Source organism: Rhynchophorus ferrugineus, unplaced genomic scaffold, assembly GCF_030347505.1.
Source record: "Rhynchophorus ferrugineus isolate W39M unplaced genomic scaffold, kcgeb_rfMv2 rfM3, whole genome shotgun sequence".
NCBI classification, from domain to species: domain Eukaryota; kingdom Metazoa; phylum Arthropoda; class Insecta; order Coleoptera; family Curculionidae; genus Rhynchophorus; species Rhynchophorus ferrugineus.
In genome coordinates, this window is record NW_027472582.1 from 74009403 (window position 1) to 74032861 (window position 23459).

At 32.4% G+C, this 23459-nt stretch overlaps 2 protein-coding genes across 4 annotated transcripts; one reads left to right on the top strand and one right to left on the bottom strand.

Annotated features, from left to right (window-relative positions):
• The first annotated feature begins 4476 nt into the window (after positions 1–4476).
• On the top strand, positions 4477–14292 carry LOC143192388 (cytochrome P450 4C1). Of its 2 annotated transcripts, XM_076397736.1 has the most exons (11): positions 4477–4670; positions 11045–11242; positions 11454–11630; positions 12157–12226; positions 12317–12443; positions 12502–12541; positions 12793–12902; positions 12967–13035; positions 13091–13256; positions 13821–14000; positions 14056–14292. In XM_076397736.1, the coding sequence occupies exons 1-11, from the start codon at positions 4511–4513 to the stop codon at positions 14223–14225; spliced, it is 1467 nt and encodes a 488-aa protein (XP_076253851.1). In that variant the 5' UTR covers positions 4477–4510; the 3' UTR covers positions 14226–14292. The 2 variants fall into 2 exon arrangements, with proteins under 2 accessions (XP_076253851.1, XP_076253852.1); XM_076397737.1 differs by lacking the exon at positions 11045–11242.
• A 1552-nt stretch (positions 14293–15844) lies between these two features.
• Positions 15845–23091, bottom strand: LOC143192376 (PHD finger protein 12). Of its 2 annotated transcripts, XM_076397701.1 has the most exons (13): positions 22750–23091; positions 22242–22426; positions 21919–22190; positions 21633–21868; positions 21291–21455; positions 21125–21238; positions 20957–21072; positions 20606–20889; positions 19556–19721; positions 19177–19486; positions 18958–19119; positions 16110–16237; positions 15845–16052 (listed from the first exon to the last, which is right to left on the bottom strand). In XM_076397701.1, the coding sequence occupies exons 1-13, from the start codon at positions 22795–22797 to the stop codon at positions 15917–15919; spliced, it is 2322 nt and encodes a 773-aa protein (XP_076253816.1). In that variant the 5' UTR covers positions 22798–23091; the 3' UTR covers positions 15845–15916. The 2 variants fall into 2 exon arrangements, with proteins under 2 accessions (XP_076253816.1, XP_076253817.1); XM_076397702.1 differs by lacking the exons at positions 15845–16052; positions 16110–16237 and adding an exon at positions 17456–17595.
• Between the last annotated feature and the right edge of the window lie 368 nt (positions 23092–23459).

Here is a 23459-nt window from a genome sequence, read left to right on the forward strand (position 1 = left end):
TCCGGAAGAAAATTCTGAGTGGTGGCATTGAGATCCTCGACAATCTCGAATCCTCGACTTTTTTCCTCCTGACCATTTTCTAAATGGACTGCTGTAGGGTGTCTTTCATGGATCGCAACGTACATTGGTTACACCGAAGATGGCCTTATCGCTACCTTTGTTAACATATTTACATATATACTTTATCGACTTCACAGAATTGCAATATTCCACATTGATGTGCGTCCCAAAAGCTTTGGATAATATTGGCTAGTATGGCAGGATCCAACGATTGTCTACATCAACATTTTGTATCGATCGCCCATTGTCCGCAACTGATCGCCGACGATAGAATGGGTATCCATCATTTCCCATTATGGTTTCAGCAATCAGGTCTCTTGGCTATCGCTTGGAACACTTGCCGTCAACCATACAGGGTGAATTGTAGTTGAAAACTCCGCAAGGTCCATGTATCATGTGTTTGGTAACTACTGAATGCAATTTTGGGTCAACTGTGAGAAAATGAGCAGGAAATTATCCTGTATAATATGTGTAGCGCCACATGATGTCATCTAGAAACGGCTGTTATATTTCTGAATGTTGACCAAGAAGTGCTTAGAATCATTTGCAATCCCAAAAACTAAAGAGCGTCATTGTCACTCTCTAAAGAACGCAATTATGACATAGCAATACGACTATTTTCTTGATCTGTCTCTCTCTCTGGTCATCAGTGCGGTGAGCACGTGAGGTACGCTCTTCGCACATTTGATTGACTGTGACGACCTCAGTCAGGTCGTCTTCTCCTCGGCATCGCAAATTGTAATTAATCAACGTGAGAAAAGTTCTCGCGCACTTGGCAGTAAAATGTCACTATCACAAAAAATCAACAAAAAAAGAACACATAATTTGAAATGTCACTATCAGAAAAGACCAGGGAAGTTAAGAAAGTTCTCGCGCACGTAGATTGTCGGATTCGATCCTCGACATCAAAGAAAAAACAAAATTGTTGTTTTTTTAACAACTTTTAAACCTTTTAAACCATCCCTGGACTTCCACAAATAATTCAAGGCCAACATTATCCAAATCGGTCCAGCCGTTCTCGAATTTTAGCGAGACTAACGAACAACGATTCATTTATATATATATATATATATATATATATATATATATATATATATATATATATAGATTAAATCATGATGATGTACATTGATTTTCAGTCAAGGGTTTTACCAATAATTGTCAGTTCCTCCGATGTCGAATTAAATGAATGTCATAAAAAAAAACAATTGACAATACTAAAACTCTCAATAAAATAACCCTAACACCAATAATATCTACAATTTTTTTCCAGTAGATTTACTTCCTTTAAAAGTGTCCGAAAATTAATTTAAAAAACTGATTCAGGCCTAAAAGAAGAACATAGAAACAGAAACCTATAGAAACAAAATACAAAAAAAAAACAATATCGAATATACTGCATAAGACATTATCATATAGACATTATAAAATAAAAATTGAAGTTATGTTTATGGATTTTGGTTCTATTAATAGGGACCAATTATTGGAAATAAAGAAAGGAATAGTTTTATTAAACTAACTAAAGAGTTAAGACTGAACTAAACAAAATTAATCCTCCAAAAGGAAAGTCTAAAGCATTTACAATACGAAAGGAACAGGTGACAGAAAAAATATAAATAAAAATACAGTAAAACCAGCAGATGTAACAACAATATCCAAAAACATATATACTAGAGAATATAGTAGAAGAGTTAATAAAAAAAAACAAAAACTTAGAACAGAAAACGAACACAAATATTTGAAATTCACTACACAAAAAAAACTAGCTTAAATATGGAGCAATATGGATAATAAATATAGTCCTTCCGGTAAAACAGCCAATGCACGTCATCAACACCATCGAACGTATTGCCAAATTCAGTTTATAAAAACGTAAAATCCCTTTTAAACTCGGAGCATTTTTCTTTCTCACTTTACTAAATAGCGTTACTCCAGTTAAAAAGAGATAGAATGTATGCGTCCGAACATGTAACTAAATCGGTCTATAAAATTCGATTTGTGCTGGTACTGGTCGACATCGCTGACATATGTAAATGTAAATATAATAAAATAACTCTAACCTAAGAATTTTTGTGACTATTTAATTAACTGTAGTTTAAGTCCTTCAATAAATATACATTGGATGTACTATAATGTTAAAATAAATTATATTTTATAACGTTATATTTGTTTCATAATTTTATTTATATTAGTAGTTTGTTACCAAGGTCAAAATGAACAGAAACTTAAATTTGGTGCGGCAACGTTGCATTATACATTTTGGCTATGAATTAACTATTTTATTGCAAGGACTATATAAACATTTGACTTAATACAACTCATATTCTAAGTAGGCTTCTGTCATTATGACAGTATAATTTGTATAGTATAAATTAAAAAAAAGACAAAATTATTAATAACAGTAGATTAAACATTACTGTTATTTAAAAATCCAATAAAAACACCATTATATATATCAGAGAATCACTTCAGCAAGAAATTACCTAACATAAATTTCAAAACAAGAATTTCTATTAAAACCTAATTATGCAACTCTGATAATTTGACATTGACAAACGTTTTTAGGTTATTATTAGCATGTCAACTATTCTTAAATAGAATTAAACTTCTTTATTTGATGTTATAATGTTAATTTATTATTAAACAATCAAATTTTCCAACTAAAACAAAATAATGATTAAATAGTGTATTTGTTCCGCAGTGTTTAACGCCATAAAAACCCTATTTTACAAGGTTGTCGGTTTTTGAGAATTGTATGTAGGAAGAATAAATAGCAAGGCATGCTTAGATTTTTCTGGATAGGTGAATTAGTTACAAATTTTATTTTAATATATAAAATCATAAAAAACTACACAAAAAGACAAGCAAAATTTTAGCAAACAACAAAATAACGAACAAAAACGGTACATCCTATTTATGTACCCACAGCTGAATGTAGTAATTTTAAAGCATGTGTCGTAAACACCATTTGACCAATACAATTATAAATTATGAGATTTTCAAAGCAAATATATTATATAACTTTTTTTTTAATTATTCACATATCAAAAACATTATTGCTATTACAAAATAATCATGTCATTAAGTAAATTAACCGATTAAAATAAATTGATTAAATATTATTTATTATGTTGCTCGTTTAATTTACGCCAGATCCAAACAAACATGTTACCATAACGACGGAAGTCTAGTGTCCCACGAATTAGATCACAACTCTATTTTACAACGTTGCCGATTCATGCGAACTTTCTGTGGGTACCAAGAAAACTTATCTGATATATGAGTTAGAAAACAACAAATAAAAAAAACTAAATATAATAATATTTTAAGCATACTAGTATTAAAAGAAAAGGAAAATCATACAAATCTCTTAAAATCGATTAGAAACGGTGATGATGAAACTATCGACCGAAATCGACTATCGACTTCATTCGAGTAATTGACTACTTTTTACTATTGGCTGAAACAATCAATCGTTATTTTTGGTTCGACTGATTTCACTACTTTTTACCAGTGACTGTGTCAGTCGACTATTTTCAGTCGCTAATTTCGGTCCGACAGATTTTGTTACTATTTACTATCGACTGTTTCAGTCGTGCACTTTTAGTTACTATTTTTGGTTCTACTAGTTTCATTCGACTGATTTTTAACGCTCTGGTTCTGTCGTCCTAGCAGCGACCGTGATAAAAATGTACCCAATTTATGCTTACATAGATTTATATTTAATATATATAGTTTTTTTGGAAGTTTGCTTTCATTGTAAAATAATTTTGAAAGGATAAAAGTACAAATAAAACAATATGTAATTGTTTATGTATATATAATCATTACAATAACAAACCAACATTACAGTTCTTTCCATCGCGATGTATGTCGAGGTATTTGGCTGATTCCAATTGAGGATTGAAGTAGCCATCAAATGATACGCATACACGCGAAATTAACATGGACGGATTTGAAGTTATTGCTGATTGCTATTTGTACTTTTTCTACAGCCTTAGGCAGAGATACATCATTTACCATGATAACTGTGTCATCAGCAACTGTTACAAGTACTCCAAGTTTCTTTTTTTACTTGTATTATTGACATATACCAACAAATTGTTCTAATTCTTTTATCATAATATTGCTACGGTTTCCAAGTCTCATTTCAGAACCATATTTTTTGGTTTCTTCATTTTATAGGCAATATTACAAACATCGCATATTTTTTTTGAGAAATGTGTTTAGAATATATTGAACTACACCGGTACTTTTTAAAGGAATCGTTCTCCACTGAGGTATTACCTTTCAGTCGCAAGAAATAGAGAAATGTGTGTGAAAAGCCGTAAAGCACGCCACTGAAATAAATTAATTAAATGATCGAAGTATATTAAAGAATTATCTGATATATTTATAATATAAAGTCGGCCTTTCTAGTCAGTTTAGATCTAGAAACAATTACAGTACTATGTCGACGCTGTGGCTCCTCGTCGGGTTGGTCTTCCTATCTATATTGTGGATCTCGATGTCGCTCTACAGCAAGAGACGTCTGTTTCGATTCGCGAGGAACTTCAACGGTCCCCGATTTTATCCAGTTCTAGGGAACGCGCATCACGTTCTTGGAAAAGGTAAAGCTATTTTGCGATAATTGATGCACGCCAAAGTGGGATCTGGATTCACTTTCACCGAATAGCAAATATTTTCAATATTATTTAAATAACGTATAACATATTTTCCAGTATTAACTAGTAATTCAGTAAATATATCGAACTAAAAACTTTGTATAAATATTTTTGTCTGATACTGATAAGAGCACTTTTGTAACTTGTTTTAACTTTTTATCCTTTGTGGTTTCGAGGAATTATAATATCCTTGGCAGTTACACGTTTCCTTCAGCCAATGCTATTTTTAGACAGGTATCGAGTATTTAATGATATTGACAGATTTTCCTGCTTCACATATTTCTCATCGATGGCTATGCTTCCTCAGTGTATTCAAATCAATGATTTAAATTTCCTTCGCTAACCTCGATTGCTCTTTCTTGGAAACATTGGAAACATCCAAAAGGTCATTGCTGTTCTATTATTCTTGTATTAAATTGCGTTTCTTGGAGCATAGAAGCGCTAGGTTGTTAAAATACTACTGTATGCTATTAAATGAAATCGTAATTATTTTTACAAAATTGTTGTTTTATCCAAGAAATTACAATGAAATAAATTACTCAAAAACTTACATTTGACCAGATGTGATGTTTAACAGTCCTTAATTATTTATTGTTTCAAATATCAAGTTTCAAAGTAAAACACTGAAAGAAACTCTCATGCAAAGTACTTGAAACATCTACTAAATCGTAATTGGTAATTGGACGACTATCCAGTCAAATGAGTCAAATAGTCAAATTAATTATAGTGGTTTTTCATTTAGTGAATCATCTGGTTTCAGCAATTCTTGTTACACAATAGCATTCAGATCCTAATAATTGCGCAAAAGTGTATTTGTTATCAGTGCAATTCAAACAGATCAAATTTTTCTTCATCGTTCAACATCGATCAATATTTTCCATTGTATTATACCTATTTTACGGTATCTATTCTGATTATGCTCAGTTTGCATATAATTCTTCAATATTCGTGTAACATTAGCGATGTCATTAAACTAATAATAAATTACCATAAATTAATGGATAAAATAGTTAATTTAATCCCAAATAATTCTTGTTTTTGGCGCTTCTTAAAAAATAGATACAATTTACAAGAAAGTAAAATTACAGTACATCGTTTAAGTATTAAAAAAACCTAACTTTCATTAACTTATACTATTACATATAATATACTAATATTCGTATATAAATAATTACAATGCCACTAAACCAACAATAAATTACTATAAAATGGTGGTTGGACTCGTTAACGTAATCCCAAATAATTACCCCTAGTACATCTTTCATTAACATCTAACAGGTTGAATAAAAAGTCTCCAGCCTACCATAATAAAACACATTTTTTTGGTAAAATTAATTTTTTTTTTATTCAACATAATTCCCTTTTAGGATGATACACTGATTACAGCGACCCTCCAACTTTTCGATACCATTTTTGTAGTACGATTTGTCCTTTGCTTCAGAATAGGCTTCAGTTTCGGCGATCGCCACTTCATTCCACGAAAATCTCTTAGCAGCAAGCGTTCTTTTTAGATCCGAGAACAGGAAATAGTCGCGGGGTCAGATCTGGAGAATACGGTGGATGAGGAAGCAATTCGAAGCCCAATTCATGGATTTTTGCCATCGTTTTCACTGCGTTGTGACACGGTGCATTGTCTTGGCACACTTTCTTTTTCTTCAAATGCGGCCGTTTTTCGGCGATTCTGTCCTTTAAACCATCCAGTAACGCTATGTAATAGTCGCTGTTGATGGTCCTTCCTTTTTCAAGGTAGTCAATGAAAATTATTCCATGTACATCCCATCGTGTGCAGTCCACTCGGATGACTGTCGATTGGACTTCGGAATGTAATAATGGAGTCATGTTTTATCCATTGTCATACATCGACGCAAAAACTCGGGTATATTACGCTTGATCATCTTTAAACACTACTGCGAATCATCAATTCGTCGTTGTTTTTAGTCAAAAGTGTGCTCGCGCGGCACCCACTTTACACAGAGTTTTCTCATACCCAATTATTCGTGAATGATATGATATACACGTTCAGTTGATATCTTTAGAGTGGCTGCTATTTAATTAAATTTCAATTTAGGGTCATTCAAAATCATTTTGTCGATTTTTTTAAGTTTTCGTCGGTAGCAATCTCTTTTGGGCGTCCACTGCGTTCGCCGTCTTCGATGCTCATTTCACCGCGTGTAAACTTAGCATACCAATCCTCGATGGTTGATTTTCCTGGGACAATGTCCGGAAACTCGGCACCAAGCCAAGTTTTTGCTTCAACTGTATTTTTTCCCTCCAGCAATATTTTATAAACATACAAAATTCCTTTTTATCCATTTTTTTCACAATAACCAAACCTGCCTCACTCAAAATGCTATAATTCACAAATTAACGAAACCGATAGCTATCAAATTTATACCATCATCTTTTAAGGATTAGGGCTAACTAAAAAACCTGTGAATTTAATTCTAGTAGCGCCATCTATGTGTCAGGCCGGGGACTTTTCAATTGATCTATTACTTTAGGAAATATTTTGTCATAAACTCTGTGGTAATAAACTAAATTAAACATATACCAGACGTATGCATAAATATTTATGAGGCATGAATAATCATTATACAGTAGCATTGACTTAGATAAGTAGTTAATAAAAACAATAAAACCGTGTACTAGTTAGACAGACTTTAATTATTACAGCATACAGAAACAACCCAAAAAAATTAAATCAAGTATTCGTGATTCTCAATCAAGTGTCAGTTGTTTCATTCAAATATTATATAAATATTATGATGCAGGTGCCTGGGTAACTCAGAATCTTAAGCTAAAAACATAACGCCAACAATACCGAAAATATTTTCATTTATATATTTTTTAATCCACGGTTGTTCTTTCAAACTCAATTAAATTAATAAAAATTATATTAATTCTATACAATATGATCTCGTCATTTTTTACGTCAAAAATGTTATGTCAGTGTCAATTGTTTTTCGGTCTGTTTTGTCAAAACTTTATTATCTAATATTGTAATACTAGAGACCCGCCCCGGCTTCGCACGGGTGCAATGCTGATACTAAATTAAATACACTACAGAAAAAATATGAACGTTGTATATAAAAACATAGCGGCCCGCTCCGACTTTGCACGGGCATAAAATATATATGCCTATGTCACTCAATGAAAACATGATTAAAATCGATCCAGTATTTTTGGTTCATTCATTACTGCCCTTGGCCTGCACGCATTAAATTTGGAGTAAAACACTTCCTCTTCCCCTATACTTACTATGAAGATTTCCTGCTATCTTTGGAATATCTAAATTCATACAATTTTTATTACATTACACATTTTTAAACGCAAATTTTAAATATGTAATATCTCCGAAAATATTTGTTTAATTTACATGCTGTAAGGAACCATATTGATCTATATTAATTGCACACTGTATTTAAGGTACTTAATTCGATAAGGATTAATGCCGTATTGCTTAAAATAGCTTCGTAAATAAGCCATTTTCTCACGTAAAAAGTAAACAATAAAAATGGTTAATGTGGGTTATCCCTAAAACATAAACATATACCATCGCGGATTTTTTTGTAGACCTTTTTATGGTGTACAATACTGTAGTATATTAATTTGATCTAACTCGTAGGGTTCGGCAGCGTTTTTGCTAATTGCTAAATAAGCCTAAAAAAATAGGTTAATTTACGACATCACGTTAGAAACCTCTAAAATTAGCAATGTTGCCTTAGTATATTATGCATGTATTATACATATAAACCTTCCTCTTGAATCACTCTATCTATTGAAAAAAACCGCATCAAAATCCGTTGCGTAGTTTTAAAGATTTAAGCGCACATAGGGATATAGGGACAGAAAAGGCGACTTTGTTTTATACTATGTAGTGATTATGAAAACATAACCTCGTTCTTTGTTTTGAAAAAACTATTATAAAAACTATCTGTAGTATTATTAATAAAAGAAAAAAACATAACTCGCTCATCATCATATTCACCATAATTATTGCATAAAAATACTGTGCTTTAATAAATATTACACCATTCACTTGGCTCAAGAAGCAAAACATGTGTTATTGTATTTGTTCCAAGGTTAAAATAATTGCAGTCTGCATTTCTGCATAGAACACGAATTCAGAGTCGATGTTTCTCAGTTATAAATATGTTTTTTGCAAAATATGTATGAATAAGGCATTGCTTTCAATTTTTAAAACGAATATAGTGCAGGGAAATTCATATTTATTATTGGACTAAATTTCTATCAAGGTTTTTTATTTTTATAATGACGACTTATGAAAAAACTGTATCGATTGATAAAATAGGACAATCTGACAGTATTCATAGTTTAGTGGACAGTGGTTCAGTATCTTTTTCAGTAAAATTTAATTTTTTTTTTTTGAAACCACATTACTTAAGCTAAAATTAAGAATACACTTCACTACATAGTATAAAACAAAGTCGCTTTTTCTGTCCCTATATCCCTATGTGCGCTTAAATCTTTAAAACTACGCAACGGATTTTGATGCGGTTTTTTTCAATAGATAGAGTGATTCAAGAGGAAGGTTTATATGTATAATACATGCATAATATACTAAGGCAACATTGCTAATTTTAGAGGTTTCTAACGTGATGTCGTAAATTAACCTATTTTTTTAGGCTTATTTAGCAATTAGCAAAAACGCTGCCAAACCCTACGAGTTAGATCAAATTAATGTACTACAGTATTGTACACCATAAAAAGGTCTACAAAAAAGTCCGCGATGGTATATGTTTATCTTTTAGGGATAACCCACATTAACCATTTTTATTGTTTACTTTCTACGTGAGAAAATGGCTTATTTACGAAGCTATTTTAAGCAATACGGCATTAATCCTTATCGAATTAAGTACCTTAAATACAGTGTGCAATTAATATAGATTAATATGGTTCCTTACAGCATGTAAATTAAACAAATATTTTCGGAGATATTACAAATTTAAAATTTGCGTTTAAAAATGTGTAATGTAATAAAAATTGTATGAATTTAGATATTCCAAAGATAGCAGGAAATCTTCATAGTAAGTATAGGGGAAGAGGAATTGTTTTACTCCAAATTTAATGCGTGCAGGCCAAGGGCAGTAATGAATGAACCAAAAATACTGGATCGATTTTAATCATGTTTTCATTGAGTGACATAGGCATATATATTTTATGCCCGTGCAAAGTCGGAGCGGCCAGCTATGTTTTTATATACAACGTTCATATTTTTTCTGTAGTGTATCTTGGATCACTCCGCATATCAATTTGATTTCGAGGTCATTGTGCAGCTCTTCGTTGGCTACGTAGCTATAAGCATTGGTAATTAATCGTAGAACTTTGTTTTGGGTGCGTTAGATTACTAGTTGGTTTGACTTTGAATCTAATGTGCTCTGCTTTTTGTCTAATATGATGCTTGCAATTTAACTTACCATCGACATTTATTCCGAGGTATTTGGCTGATTCAGCCTGAGGAATCGGGCATCCATCCAATGATATAATTAGCAAAATTAACGTGGACAGATTTGGAACTACTAAGCTGTATTTTCCAGTCTCTTGTACATTTGTGGATCTTGTTGACCGCTACTTGTACTTTTTAACAGCCTTAGACAGAGTTACATGTTTTGCCATGATAACTGTGTTGTCGGCAAAGGTTCCAAGTACTGTTTCTTTTGTTATTGGGATATCAGCAGTATAGAGCAGATACAGGAGTGGTCCCAAGACTCTCCTGTGGAACTCCAGTCGAAATAGGTTTAAGTGTTGATAATGCCCTTTCATGCGAGACTATAAAATTTTCTTTTGAAAATATATGAATCCAGCAGTCGACAATAAATCCGCGGTAGCAATTTGCTCATTTTGTAGATTAATCCCAAATGCTATATGCGGCCCCAAAAGACATGTCCAGGAATATTATAGGGCAGTATTTCTTTTCTTCAAATGTTTTTTTCAACAACCGCTGTTACTCTGTGCACTTGGTCGATTGTCGAGCGGTGATTTCGAAATCCAAAATCTATAAATGGTTTAATACGTTTTAACGGCAGTTTATCAAAAATAATTTCAATATCGTAGGTAGCAGCGAAATAGGCCTGTAAGATCCAAGTTGTTCTGAACCTTAAATCATCGAACAGACATTGAACCCATTCTTAACGACAATGTTTCATTATGTTTCCGCTATCATAGTCAATGAATCAAAACTTAAAAAGGTTCAAACTGTGATGATGCTTTATATTTAACTGTAAATGTTATGAGTTACATCTTACACCTACAGACACCTAACACTAATGAAAAAAATTACTACGTTTTGTATTTTTCAGATTTATTCCAAGCCATTGAACATATATCCAAGAAATATGGGTTTCCTTGTAATCTATGGATAGGGCATCATTATCATTATGTCACAGCGGATGCTGATGATGTGCGTGTCATCTTGAACAGTCCTCATTCTCTCAATAAAATGTCCATCTACAACATTATGGGGTTGCTGATGGCTGATACGTTGCTACTTTTACCAGGTATCACATTTAATCACATCAATTTGCCATAACCTCGAAAATGATTTGAGAGGTAAACCCTAACATAATATTCATGTTTCTGAAATATGATAAAGATGGCGTTGACGTTGCCACTGTTAAAATTAGCTTTCGATAAAAAGAACCGAAACCGAGATTTAAAAGATTTACTAAAAATAACTTTGTGAACTTAACACTAACACCTCTGTTATAGCTGAAGAATGGAAATTGCAAAGGAAGTTTTTCTCCAAGAGCTTCAGTCAACCGATCCTCAACAGTTTCGTGGAGGTGTTCTACAAGAAAACTTCAAGTCTGCTGAATATTATAAAAGAAGCAGAGGAGGTGGATGTTTTTGACGTATTTGAACAATATACTATTGATGCATTCTGTGGTAAGAATTAAGAAACTATATAGAGCAAGAACAACAAAATTTCAATCTAAATAAAATAATTAAACAAAAATACCGTCACCAAATATAATTTATTTTAACATTATAGTAAATCAAACGCATATATTATCGAAGGACTTAAAACTACAATTAAAAACACAGTCGTAATAGTTTGTAGGTTAGGGTTGTGTTTGATTATATTTACATTGAACTTTTTTTTAGTTAGAGTTCTATGCGCATTCTTGATGTATTCGCCTGTAATACGAATAACATTTGCCGATTTATAACCTCTTATAACTATTGTTTTGAAGAATTTTGCGTACGTTTGACAACCGGACGTCTTTGGAATGCTAGTTTGTTTACGTGTTCGAACTAATCAGATAGCATTGTGTCTCTTTTTAACTAGAATAAAATGAGAAGGAAATTATATTGTCTGATTCCAAAACGAATTTACAAATGACGGCAGGCAATACATTAAACACCTTAATGACGTATTTTTTGCTTCACCATCCGGTTCTATTGTTTTTAGAAACTATAATAGGTCTGGATTACGATATGCAGAACAATCCGCAAATCAAGATTGCCGAGTGGCTAGGAGAGTAAGTAAAACAATAGAACACCCAGAATATTATATCTCTGAACTTACCAAAAAATACATTTAAAAAATTCCACATTTTATTTATCTTCAGTATTCAGACGATTTCCGGTAAATACATGGTATCTGGATTATTACACCCGGATATGATGATCATATTGACAGCCGAAGGTAGAAAAGTCATTCAAAGAATAAAACAAACAAAAGCCTTTATACGTGACGTAAGTTTCAAAAATAAATAGATTAGAAAGGGTTTATAACCTTAATATAATGTTTCAGATAATAAAAAGAAAAAGAAAGGCCTTTGGAGAAGACTCAGGTATTGTTAGATTATCGAAAAAAAGTTTTTTATTTCGTTATATTAAAAATTATCTTAAAATTAACGATAATAGACCAATATATCTGAAAACTAACCTAAATGTCAAACTAAACGTCAAGCTTTATACCTTCAAAAATTTTTATAAGTATAAATTTAATAAGACACTTATTATTTTTTAATACATATTTAGTAGACACAAATTTAATTAGCTCTAATTTTAGAAAATTAGCATTTATACGTTTATTTTTCAGAGTATGCGGATAAAAATGCCCTACCTCTGCTGGACGCCATGCTACATGCCAAAGAAGGTCGTTTTAACGATGAGAAAATTAATCAAGAACTAATTCTATTTGCATTAGCAGTACGTATGAAACCAAATAAACAAAATTGTACTTAAAATAAATATCAAAATTTAATATACGTAGGCAACTGATACTTCAGGTTATACACTAGCTTACGTTTTTACCTTGTTAGGTATGCATCCAGACATACAGGTAAGATTTTTTGGATAAACAAGCTCTATCGTTTTATTGTCAAGTTTTCTTTGAGGAAAAAGTATACGACGAAGTTATTTCAGTAGTAGGTCGTGACAGACCAATATATAACGAAGATCTACCGAATTTGAAATACGTGGAAAGATGTATACTGGAATCGATGAGGATATTACCGGTCACGCCGTTTATTGGTCGTATGGCTATGGCTGACCTGACAGTCGGTAAGTCACTTGAGTTGACAGTTGTCTGTAATATCGCCAATGACGTCTAAATAATTTATTAGATAACAGTGTTATGTAATTGATTTTTATTTACTCGAATGACATTCGAATTTAATTTCTTTATATAATTTTTGAGATTTAGTTAGCGCTACGGTATTGTTTATGTTATAATTTAAACTGTCCTTTTTTGAAAAGTCTCTAATAAAATATTATTATTAAATCACTAATTTTGTCAATGTTATTATGAAACGTCATTATATCATACAATAGTAGTAGCAGTTAATACTTGTCTGCATTGACAAAATCCAGCTAATTGAATTCTTGGCGTTTAAAAATGTAATTAAGCTACAGAAAACCAATACTAAAATAAGTTCAAGACGACCTTAATTAAATAAACATAACCAAATTCATCTCGCATCCAGTCCCACACCAATCACTCAAATGATTTGACATTGACAGCTGTGTTTTTGTCAATAGATTTTTGACTTTTAACTAAAGATATGACTGAGGTTGTCAGAAATATGACAGAATTAAGACGTAAATAATTATTATGTGCACGAACAGGTAGTAAAATCATTCCCAAAGGAACAAACCTGTTTGTTAGTATGTTTGATTTGCATCGAAATGAAAAATACTGGCCAGAACCGCTGAAATACAATCCCGACCGATTTCTGCCTGAAGAAGTAGCGAAACGAGATCCCTACGCCTTCATTCCATTTTCTGCTGGACCCAGAAACTGCATCGGTAGTTTTTTTTTAGTTCATTGTAGTCTCTATTATCAATAATCAATGTATTACAGGAAAAACATATGCCATGATGTTGATGAAGACAGTGGTTGCCAGTGTGATAAGAAACTACAAGGTCTTCTCCAATTATCAATCAGTTACAGAACTGAAATTCTCGTCTTGCATCACCATGAAGACCAGGCACCATCTCGATTGCAGATTTAAGCCTAGATCACCACCGTAGTAGCATTGTATATTGTAAATTGCTTTTATGAAGAGGGATATTTAATAATAAAGATATTTAATGAAAATACGGGATTTTAGTTCATTAATAAATAGTTATTCCGAAAATCCTAATTAAGTAGCGCAGAGCCCTATTTGGTTTTCGAGCACACAGAACATATAACAGTAACATAACCTAACAAATATTACACAATTTAGAACATGCATCTCAGTTTCAGTCTACATTCCCATTTATTCTTCAAAGATGTCAGTTAGAGATTAAACCAAGAGGAAAATAAATAATGAATGAAAATTTACCTTTATCAAAATTAATAAACAATTTAAAAAAAACAGTAACATAACCTAAATATTTTATAGTTCAAATATCGTTTACGTCATTTGATGAAGGAAAAACAGTTGATATAACTTATTTCCAAAGTTAATCTGAATAATGTGCAATACAATAAATATTTCTATATCCTAATTTGATGGTTGGTTATTAAATAGCGTCAAGATAAATTCTAGAGCGGGAAATGAGGATGTGTTATATCGAACGGTATGATTCATCAGTTGTTTCTGTTCATAGCTAAATTGCAAATAAAAAGCAATAAAATAGCCAATGCGCGTCATCAAAATGTATAATGCAACGTACAAAATTTAAGTTTTCGTGTATTTTGACTCTGACAATAAAATACTGATGTAAGTTAAATAATAAAACAAAAATAACGTTATGAAATATAATTTATTTTAACATTATATTACGTCTAATGCATATTCATTGAAGGACTTATACTACGCTAAAGTAAGCAGTGACAATAGTTTGTAAGTTAGAGTTGTTTTATTATATTCAGAAAGAACCCTCTATAATGATATTTACATTCACATGACAACGGTATTCGACCAATACCAACACAAATCCAATTTTATAGTCTTTTTTTTTGTCTCTTTTTAATAAGAACAATAATATTTTAAACATTTATTTTTTTACAAGCCAACTAAGATTAACTTCGTTAGATATTTTCGTACCTACCTTTATATATTGTAAATACGAAATTTTTATTCTTCTTGAAACAGATCCTAATGAATAATGTTTTTTGTTCTTTAGTGAGTAGTTTCAAAATACAATGTTTATGATGGTTGGTACATTCCTGGCAATGAATTAAACGTGACTCGGGCATTTTTTAAATCTTTTGATCAATATCAATAAAACTTGACACTACTAGTAAGATCTTGAGTTAAAACAAAATGTTCCAAAGCGAATTAGGGCTTATAAATCGACTTGCAAGATTGTAACATAATTTTCTTGGTATGAAAAATGTTTTTTGTTTATTTGGATTCATTCCCCAAATGAAAAGATTGATAAACACGACCAAAGATGCGAGATGCGACGGTAATGAGTATGATAGAGCTATCATATGGTACCAGTATCATAGTAATATATTATATCACTATGATACTATCTCACTTGGATAGAGCAAAATATCAAAACTTCAGCACCTAACTAGTGTATGACACTAGATTAAATTTTAAAAAACCACCTCACCTCCTAGACACCGAGAAGGCCATGAAAACCAGACACGGAGACAATTTATATATCAGGTGTTATAATTACTGTTGAGCGTTAAAAAAAACAACAAGGAATACAAAAAGACACATTGAATAATTTATTAATAATTAACATTAAATATCATAAAAAATATGTACAATAAATATTTACGCCGAACCATCCACAATCGAGAAAACAAAACTGATACAGCCGAATTTCAATAACGAGCCGTGATTAAGGATGGCCGAGCCCTCCCAACCCCTCTTCAGTTCTTCAGAGTTGGCCGAACAGCAACACTCTGCCCTGGAAGAGATGTTTATCGTGAAAGTCAGTTACGGGGTAAACTTCACGGCGGCTTACCGATCGTTCCAGTCAGCTGCCATCTTGGCTTCACCTCTCTTATTTTGTAACGGCGGCAAACCCTCCTGTCTGTTCAGTTTCCGTTTCCTATTGATCACCTCTCTTACTTGCGACTCCACGCTAACAGCCTACAATCAGAAACAATTGTGTCCATCTACACATAGTATAAAACAAAGTAGCCTTTTCTGTCCCTATATCCCTATGTGCGCTTAAATCTTTAAAACTACGCAACGGATTTTGTATAATACATGCATAATATACTAAGGCAACATTGCTAATTTTAGAGGTTTCTAACGTGATGTCGTAAATTAACCTATTTTTTTAGGCTTATTTAGCAATTAGCAAAAACGCTGCCTAACCCTACGAGTTAGATCAAATTAATGTACTACAGTATTGTACACCATAAAAAGGTCTACAAAAAAGTCCGCGATGGTATATGTTTATCTTTTAGGGATAACCCACATTAACCATTTTTATTGTTTACTTTTTACGTGAGAAAATGGCTTATTTACGAAGCTATTTTAAGCAATACGGCATTAATCCTTATCGAATTAAGTACCTTAAATACAGTGTGCAATTAATATAGATCAATATGGTTCCTTACAGCATGTAAATTAAACAAATATTTTCGGAGATATTACAAATTTAAAATTTGCGTTTAAAAATGTGTAATGTAATAAAAATTGTATGAATTTCGATATTCCAAAGATAGCAGGAAATCTTCATAGTAAACATAGGGGAAGAGGAATTTTTTTACTCCAAATTTAATGCGTGCAGGCCAAGGGCAGTAATGAATGAACCAAAAATACTGGATCGATTTTAATCATGTTTTCATTGAGTGACATAGGCATATATATTTTATGCCCGTGCAAAGTCGGAGCGGGCCGCTATGTTTTTATATACAACGTTCATATTTTTTCTGTAGTGTATTTAATTTAGTATCAGCATTGCACCCGTGCGAAGCCGGGGCGGGTCGGATAATATACTAGCGATATAAATTAATGTACATTTGATCTAACTCGTAGGGTTAGGCAGCGTTTTTGCTAATTGCTAAATAAGCCTAAAAAAATAGGTTAATTTACGACATCACGTTAGAAACCTCTAAAATTAGCAATGTTGCCTTAGTATATTATGCATGTATTATACATATAAACCTTCCTCTTGAATCACTCTACCTATTGAAAGAAACCGCATCAAAATCCGTTGCGTAGTTTTAAAGATTTAAGCGCACATAAGGATACATGGACAGAAAATGCGACTTTGTTTTATACTATGTAGTGATATAAAATTAACTGCTCCAAGCAATTATCTCCGCCCTTTGCTCTCTCACAATTTATACAGGAAAGGGTTCGTACATCTTCGTCTGACATCACGAATTGATAAAAACAGTTGAACCGTGCATTTGAAAATAGTAATTACGCTAGTTTTTTGACTATCCACTGTTTTGCGACTATCGACTGTTTTCAGTCGATTGTTCCCAAGGCTACTAAAAAGATAAATGTTGAAAATGTATTTATTGCTAAAGACTTGTTGAAGTTTTCATAAAATTAAACGAAATTAAAACTGATGAGAAACATTATATTTTGTGGAAGAGAAGGTAAGTTCTTTACAAAATGATGCATATCTAAAATAAAAAAACAGCCTTTTGTTTCTTATGCTTACATCAATATTATAAAATTTATGGCAGAATTTTGACTTTAGTGTCTTGAGAGTGTTTTGAGAATAGACAAGTTAAAGAAGAATTATAGTGTTTTCTGTGAAAGATTAATCTTGGATAACACAAATATTTGCTATATAACACATGAGCTGAAAAGTCCCCGGCTCATAAATAGTGCCAGTTTTATTGCTTTTTCAGTTAGCACCAACCTTCAAATGAAAGTTATTGTACTCAGAGTGACTACTTTCGTTATTTTCAAAGCAACAGATCAAAAATAATTTCGTGTTTTAATTTTACAATTCTCAATTGGAAAAAATACCGCTCAAGCGAAGCAATGACATGAAAAGTGTTATAAGGACCCCGCCCCATCAGAAACAACAATAAAACGTTGGTCTGCTGACTTCAAACGTGGTCGTAGAGACACCGATGATGCAGAACGTAGTGTACGTTCAAATGAGGTGGTAACAAGGAAAAAACAAAAAAATCAAAAAAAAAATAAAGAGCTATGTTACCATTTAAATTATAATAAAACATAAAGAATGCCTAGGAATTGCATAATCGAATAAAAAACAAAACAACAACATAACATTTCAAAAAAACTCATTTAGTAATCATTCAAAATATCCATCTCAAACGTCTCGAACATTATTCAAACTTTGAGCAATCAAGTTGTATGAAATAATCGAAAAAGAAAAAAGAATGTTTTGCTGATGCAGCAAACAACCAACATTTTTATTATCGCGGAATGTCATTAAATGCAGGACGTCGACAAAAGGCGCGTTCTTCTATATCCGCTACGCTGTTACTTACCCTGATATCGTGCAATCATTGACGGTGTAAATAAGCGTTCTAGGGAACAATGACTAACCAAGAAAACGCATTGTTCGATTAGCGTTCAAACGATAACAGTAACCGTGGCAATTTAACTATGACAAATTACGTCAACCTAAAATTTTCCCTTTCCGACGAAAGTTCAGAGTAAACAGTATATAAAACCACTGCTAAATCAAAAGAGAATGTTGCGCGATAATTTCAAGTCAACCCTTCAACTACTTTCCCAGTTTTACTGGTACAAAAATACGGAAGCTGAATTTTCGTACAAAAAAGATATTTAAAACACAGTTTAAAAAACGTAGATTACTTCCTTCCAGGTTTAATATTAGAATTATCCCCTAGTATAAGTAAACTAACCTTTTCTTCTGGTGATGCAGTCGTATTCTTATCGATATCGTTGGTACCATTTCCCACAGTCGTATCGCCTGTTCTCTTAATGGAAATATTATTGGAATACAGTACGTTGTTGACGTAAGTACCAGACGAAGCATAGTTTATTAATTCGTAACTTTTTGTATACTAAAAAAATATCATAAGGAACATTTCGAACGAACAAGAACCAAGGAAAATACTTACATCATCGAAAAAAATCACGGCATGCTTTGCATAAATATAATTACAATACCCGAACTTCTCCAGGTCGACATCGTTGGCCGACCCCTTACCGATGTGGATTACCCTGTATCGCATCGCCACCGCCTCGGGGAATCTCGTCGAGACGGTCGGCCGGAATCCCATAAAACTCGCGTCGTGCCTAACGTCCGTGGGATCGACTTCCCTGGTTCTCACATTGTAAAAATGCTTGGAAACCACCGGGCACAGCATAGCCCTCGCCCTGATGCACGACGATTTCAGCTTGTATTTTTTCTTGGGACTAGCGAAAACTCTTTAAAGCGAGAAAAAAAAACAACGTACAATAACGTTTCCTGTTTCCTCTGATTAGATTCAATCCTACCTGCTAATCCTGTCGATATCGTCCGGCGTAAGCAATTCGCTAGGCAGAGGCATTTTGTTAGCGTTGTTGTTCTGCGAATGGTTAATGTGTCCGAATAATTGCTGCAGTCTCTGGAACGCCAACAGCTTTACTAACCGATCATCCAACTGTCGAAGTCCCGATTCGACTGAAACGAGTTTAGATTTATTAAACAAATTCTGACAGCTATCATTGTCAAAGTCAAATATAACATCAACAGATTGACAGCAAAGCCTACTAATTATTATTTAATTATCCGGTATTTTCTAAAATAATCATAAGAATGTTTTGATACAGATTACAAAATTAATTACAAGAAAATAACAATTATTGGAATTATTTAAACAAAAACTGATGTATAAATTCCTTACATTATCGGTAAACGATTAGATTTATTAAAACCCTTTATAAAATTAATTTTACTAAAATTACTATCTGTACAAAACATTAATTATAAACAAATTAATAAAATTAAGAGAGTCCTTAAAATTAAAAGCTAATGAGGATAGATGTCGGTATAAAAGATTCCCATAATAAAGACAATGTCGCGTTAATTTCACAAAGATACTATTCTCCTAAACGATGACAACCGCTGTCAGAATTAAAATAAGATAACACTGGAATTAGAATAAATCGGAGAATCGTATGCAATCATTTATTGATTGTTAATATGTCAATGTTACTGTCATCTAATATTACAAATATGAAATCAAAACTAAATAGAGATCCTTTATGAGTTTATTTGAAAGAAGGTAATGTAAAAAATTATTGTAGCTGTAATTAATTACAAAGGCAATGTATACATAAAAATAATAAACTAAAAATAGGTATTAGATATAAAATGAATAATAATTTTCAACTGTTAATTTTAAATTAAGAGAGATGATGGGTATCAATGTCGATAAAACAGAGGCCCATAATTAATAAACAATTGTTAGTTTTTGGCGGAGATTTTTGTACATTGTTTTTCTAAGAAAATAGATAATGTTACGTTAGAAAATAGAAACACCATAATAATGTACAAAATCATACCTTCCTGTCCAAAATATCCATCGACGATATCTTTGATAACATTCTCCTCTTTTTTCAGCAAGTCTTTCTCGTAATAACCATTATTCAACTCCACCTGACCGTTCTCCTTCGCCCCATGATTTGAACAGTTGATGTTCACGTTGAAGACGTTATTCGTGTAAAAAGTGTTGTTGGTGATATTCGTCGTCGGCCCGTTTGGGGAGGAAGACGCAGAAACGTCGTCGGAACTTCCACTGTGGGCACTAGATCTCCTTTCTTCGGGGGATTGAGTTTTATCAGTATTACTAGAGGATCAATTAACATATGTTGCTTATAGAATGAAATTTGTGAGGTGAACCGATGTGAACTGACCTTACTTCACTAATATCACATTTTTCATCTACACTCTCCCTATTATTAGTCTCAGCGGAACTCGTTTCTTCCGCTAATTCTTTCTCTGCATCTAGTTGCTCAAATTCCTCACAAATCTGAAAGGTTTCAAGGATAAAATAGTATTTATAGGTACAGGAAAAATATTACTTGTTTAATCCACTTCTTTTTACAAACATTTTCTATCCTTAAGACATCCTTTAAACTCGGTAATAAATGTACTGGTTTCTTGTAATGATACTTGACCATTTCAGGCACTTGAACCTAAAATCCCCATTTTAAACCCTAGTTTACGCATCACTAAACACTATAATACCTTCGGAGATTTTGGTAGGATTCTTTTGATACGAAATGGTGGGTTTTTTCTATGAATTTTCCTGAAAAACTCTAACTTAATTGTGTCTTGATCTACAGGAGTCGAAAATTTGTCCCACAGTTTTATCCTTTCACACAGAGAAACTGAAGTAAGGACATTGGAATCCTGAAGAAAAAGGATGTTCTTTACCAAATTATCAGTAATACGAGTTATTTTTAAATAGCATCTTCACAAATCACTAATATTTGTTATCATTACCATTGGTATTGCTTTTGTACATCTTTAATGATTACCTTACATATAAAATGGTGTAAATGTTATCTGGCATCATTTAATACTAACCAGGGTATGCTCAATATGCAAGGGACACATCCATATGCCTGTGGGAGGTGCGGTTAAGGGTGGATCCAAACAATCCAAATGATAAAATGAAGGACAGAAATCGCAGGCAACCAAAGGGGCAATTCGACAGGATTTTCTGCATTCCGCGCATTTTTTTGCTGGCAGGGACACCAAACCACTGGGCTGCTTCTCATGATCCCTCTGCTTCAACTTTTTAAACAACCGAATGTTCTCCACTAAAACCAACGATACACATAGTTTTAATACACACAAATCATATACTAACTTTTGTCTGAGCCTGGAAAAAACGTATTTGGAACAGTCAGAGACCTAGGTAATTCAAACTGCTTGGGATTCATCGCATTTGCTGCCTCAATCAACACATCCATAGGGCTTAGTTTCAATTTTTTTGTTGTCTTCGAGTTGGATAATCCTGGTGATGGTGTACTGCTTGATCTTCTTCTGGCAAAGCCTCCTTGTCCATGTTTCTTGTGATACTTGCAACTGTGACATAACCAGTCACCTTGTGGTATATCTTTGAAATCTAAAGGTGGATCACTAAAAATATTTTAATTGAACTCTACACTTGATATAAAAAATGTGACTTACTGGCACCCCAAGTGGAAACTACTGGGACATTTATCGCAACAAATCAAGTCTCCACCTTCCCCACAAGCATCACATGAATCATGGTTATGCCCTTTGCCAGGTCTCTTAAAATATGGGTGTTCAGGTTTCTTTTCTTTCTTCTCTTTCTTGTCACTTGTAGGTGGAGCTATAAGGGCTTGGATTTGCTGTAAGAAAAATATAGGATGTAAAACATGTTGAAAGGAAACTCTGTATTATCCAAATACATGTAATTTTAGATTACTCCAAGTTATTAAGGGCTTTTAGAGTAATCTTAGAACAAAGAATGGTATGTTTCAGTCTTAACTTTATGTGTGCCAACAATTCCTATCATTTCCTTTATAGAAATCACCCATAATATCACCAATGTTTATGAGTTCTTGTACAAATTTCTTATTCAATCTTGATGAAGTATAATTAGCATTTCCGCCATTTTAACAAGTTCTACCTTCTTCAATCCTTTAGAGAAAAAGTAAAAGCTCTTACTTACATCCATAAGCCCTCCTGAAGTATCCAAATCATACACACAATTAGACATGCTGTTAATTTGAATCCCAGCAACGTCCAGTAATAGAATAGCAGAATTCCTTATTAAATTTTTAGTTTTCAACAAACAAAAAGTGTCATTTGTTTAAACGTTAAAAGCCACTTTACACTGTCCTCCACTATTTCCATCATTTCTGCTTTAACCCTATATTATCATCCTGAAATCAATTAAAATCAAACATTTATTTAAAAAGTCAATTTTATCTTTCACTAGGAAACAGAAAGTTCTTTGACGTTTTCTGATTCTTTTCTGGCGCCTTTTCTTATAAGAGAGCATGCGCAAACTGGAACAATTTTCTTCTTTTCTAAATAATTATTCATTTCAGCAAAAATTTTATATATGAATCTGATGGGGGGATGTCGAGAAGATATCGATATTTCAATATTTTTTATTTAAATATAATAAATAAATAATACAAAATAAATATTAATTGATACATGAATAAATTAGAATTGAATTAAAAGTAAAGAAACTATAATTGGGTTTAAAATTTATTCTCATTCTAATTAAAATACAGTCTTTGGATATAGCAAGTACAGATCCCTATACCTAATGTCATTTACAAAGTGACGGTTGTAATGCAAAGTTGTCACGTATACAATTTTTCTCTAAATAATTTTTAAAAAATAATTTATTTTCATTACAACAATATA

Excerpts from the sequence above, each read along its gene's own strand:
- LOC143192388 (XM_076397736.1), top strand. The coding sequence starts at position 4,511 with ATGTCGACGCTGTGGCTCCTCGTCGGGTTGGTCTTCCTATCTATATTG. Across the intron at positions 11,243-11,453 it reads TACGTTGCTACTTTTACCAG|CTGAAGAATGGAAATTGCAA; the intron begins GTATCACATTTA and ends CCTCTGTTATAG. Across the intron at positions 12,542-12,792 it reads GGCCTTTGGAGAAGACTCAG|AGTATGCGGATAAAAATGCC; the intron begins GTATTGTTAGAT and ends TTTATTTTTCAG.
- LOC143192376 (XM_076397701.1), bottom strand. The coding sequence starts at position 22,797 with ATGTCTAATTGTGTGTATGATTTGGATACTTCAGGAGGGCTTATGGAT. Across the intron at positions 19,722-20,605 it reads TGGATATTTTGGACAGGAAG|TCGAATCGGGACTTCGACAG; the intron begins GTATGATTTTGT and ends AACTCGTTTCAG. Across the intron at positions 19,487-19,555 it reads GATATCGACAGGATTAGCAG|AGTTTTCGCTAGTCCCAAGA; the intron begins GTAGGATTGAAT and ends CTCGCTTTAAAG.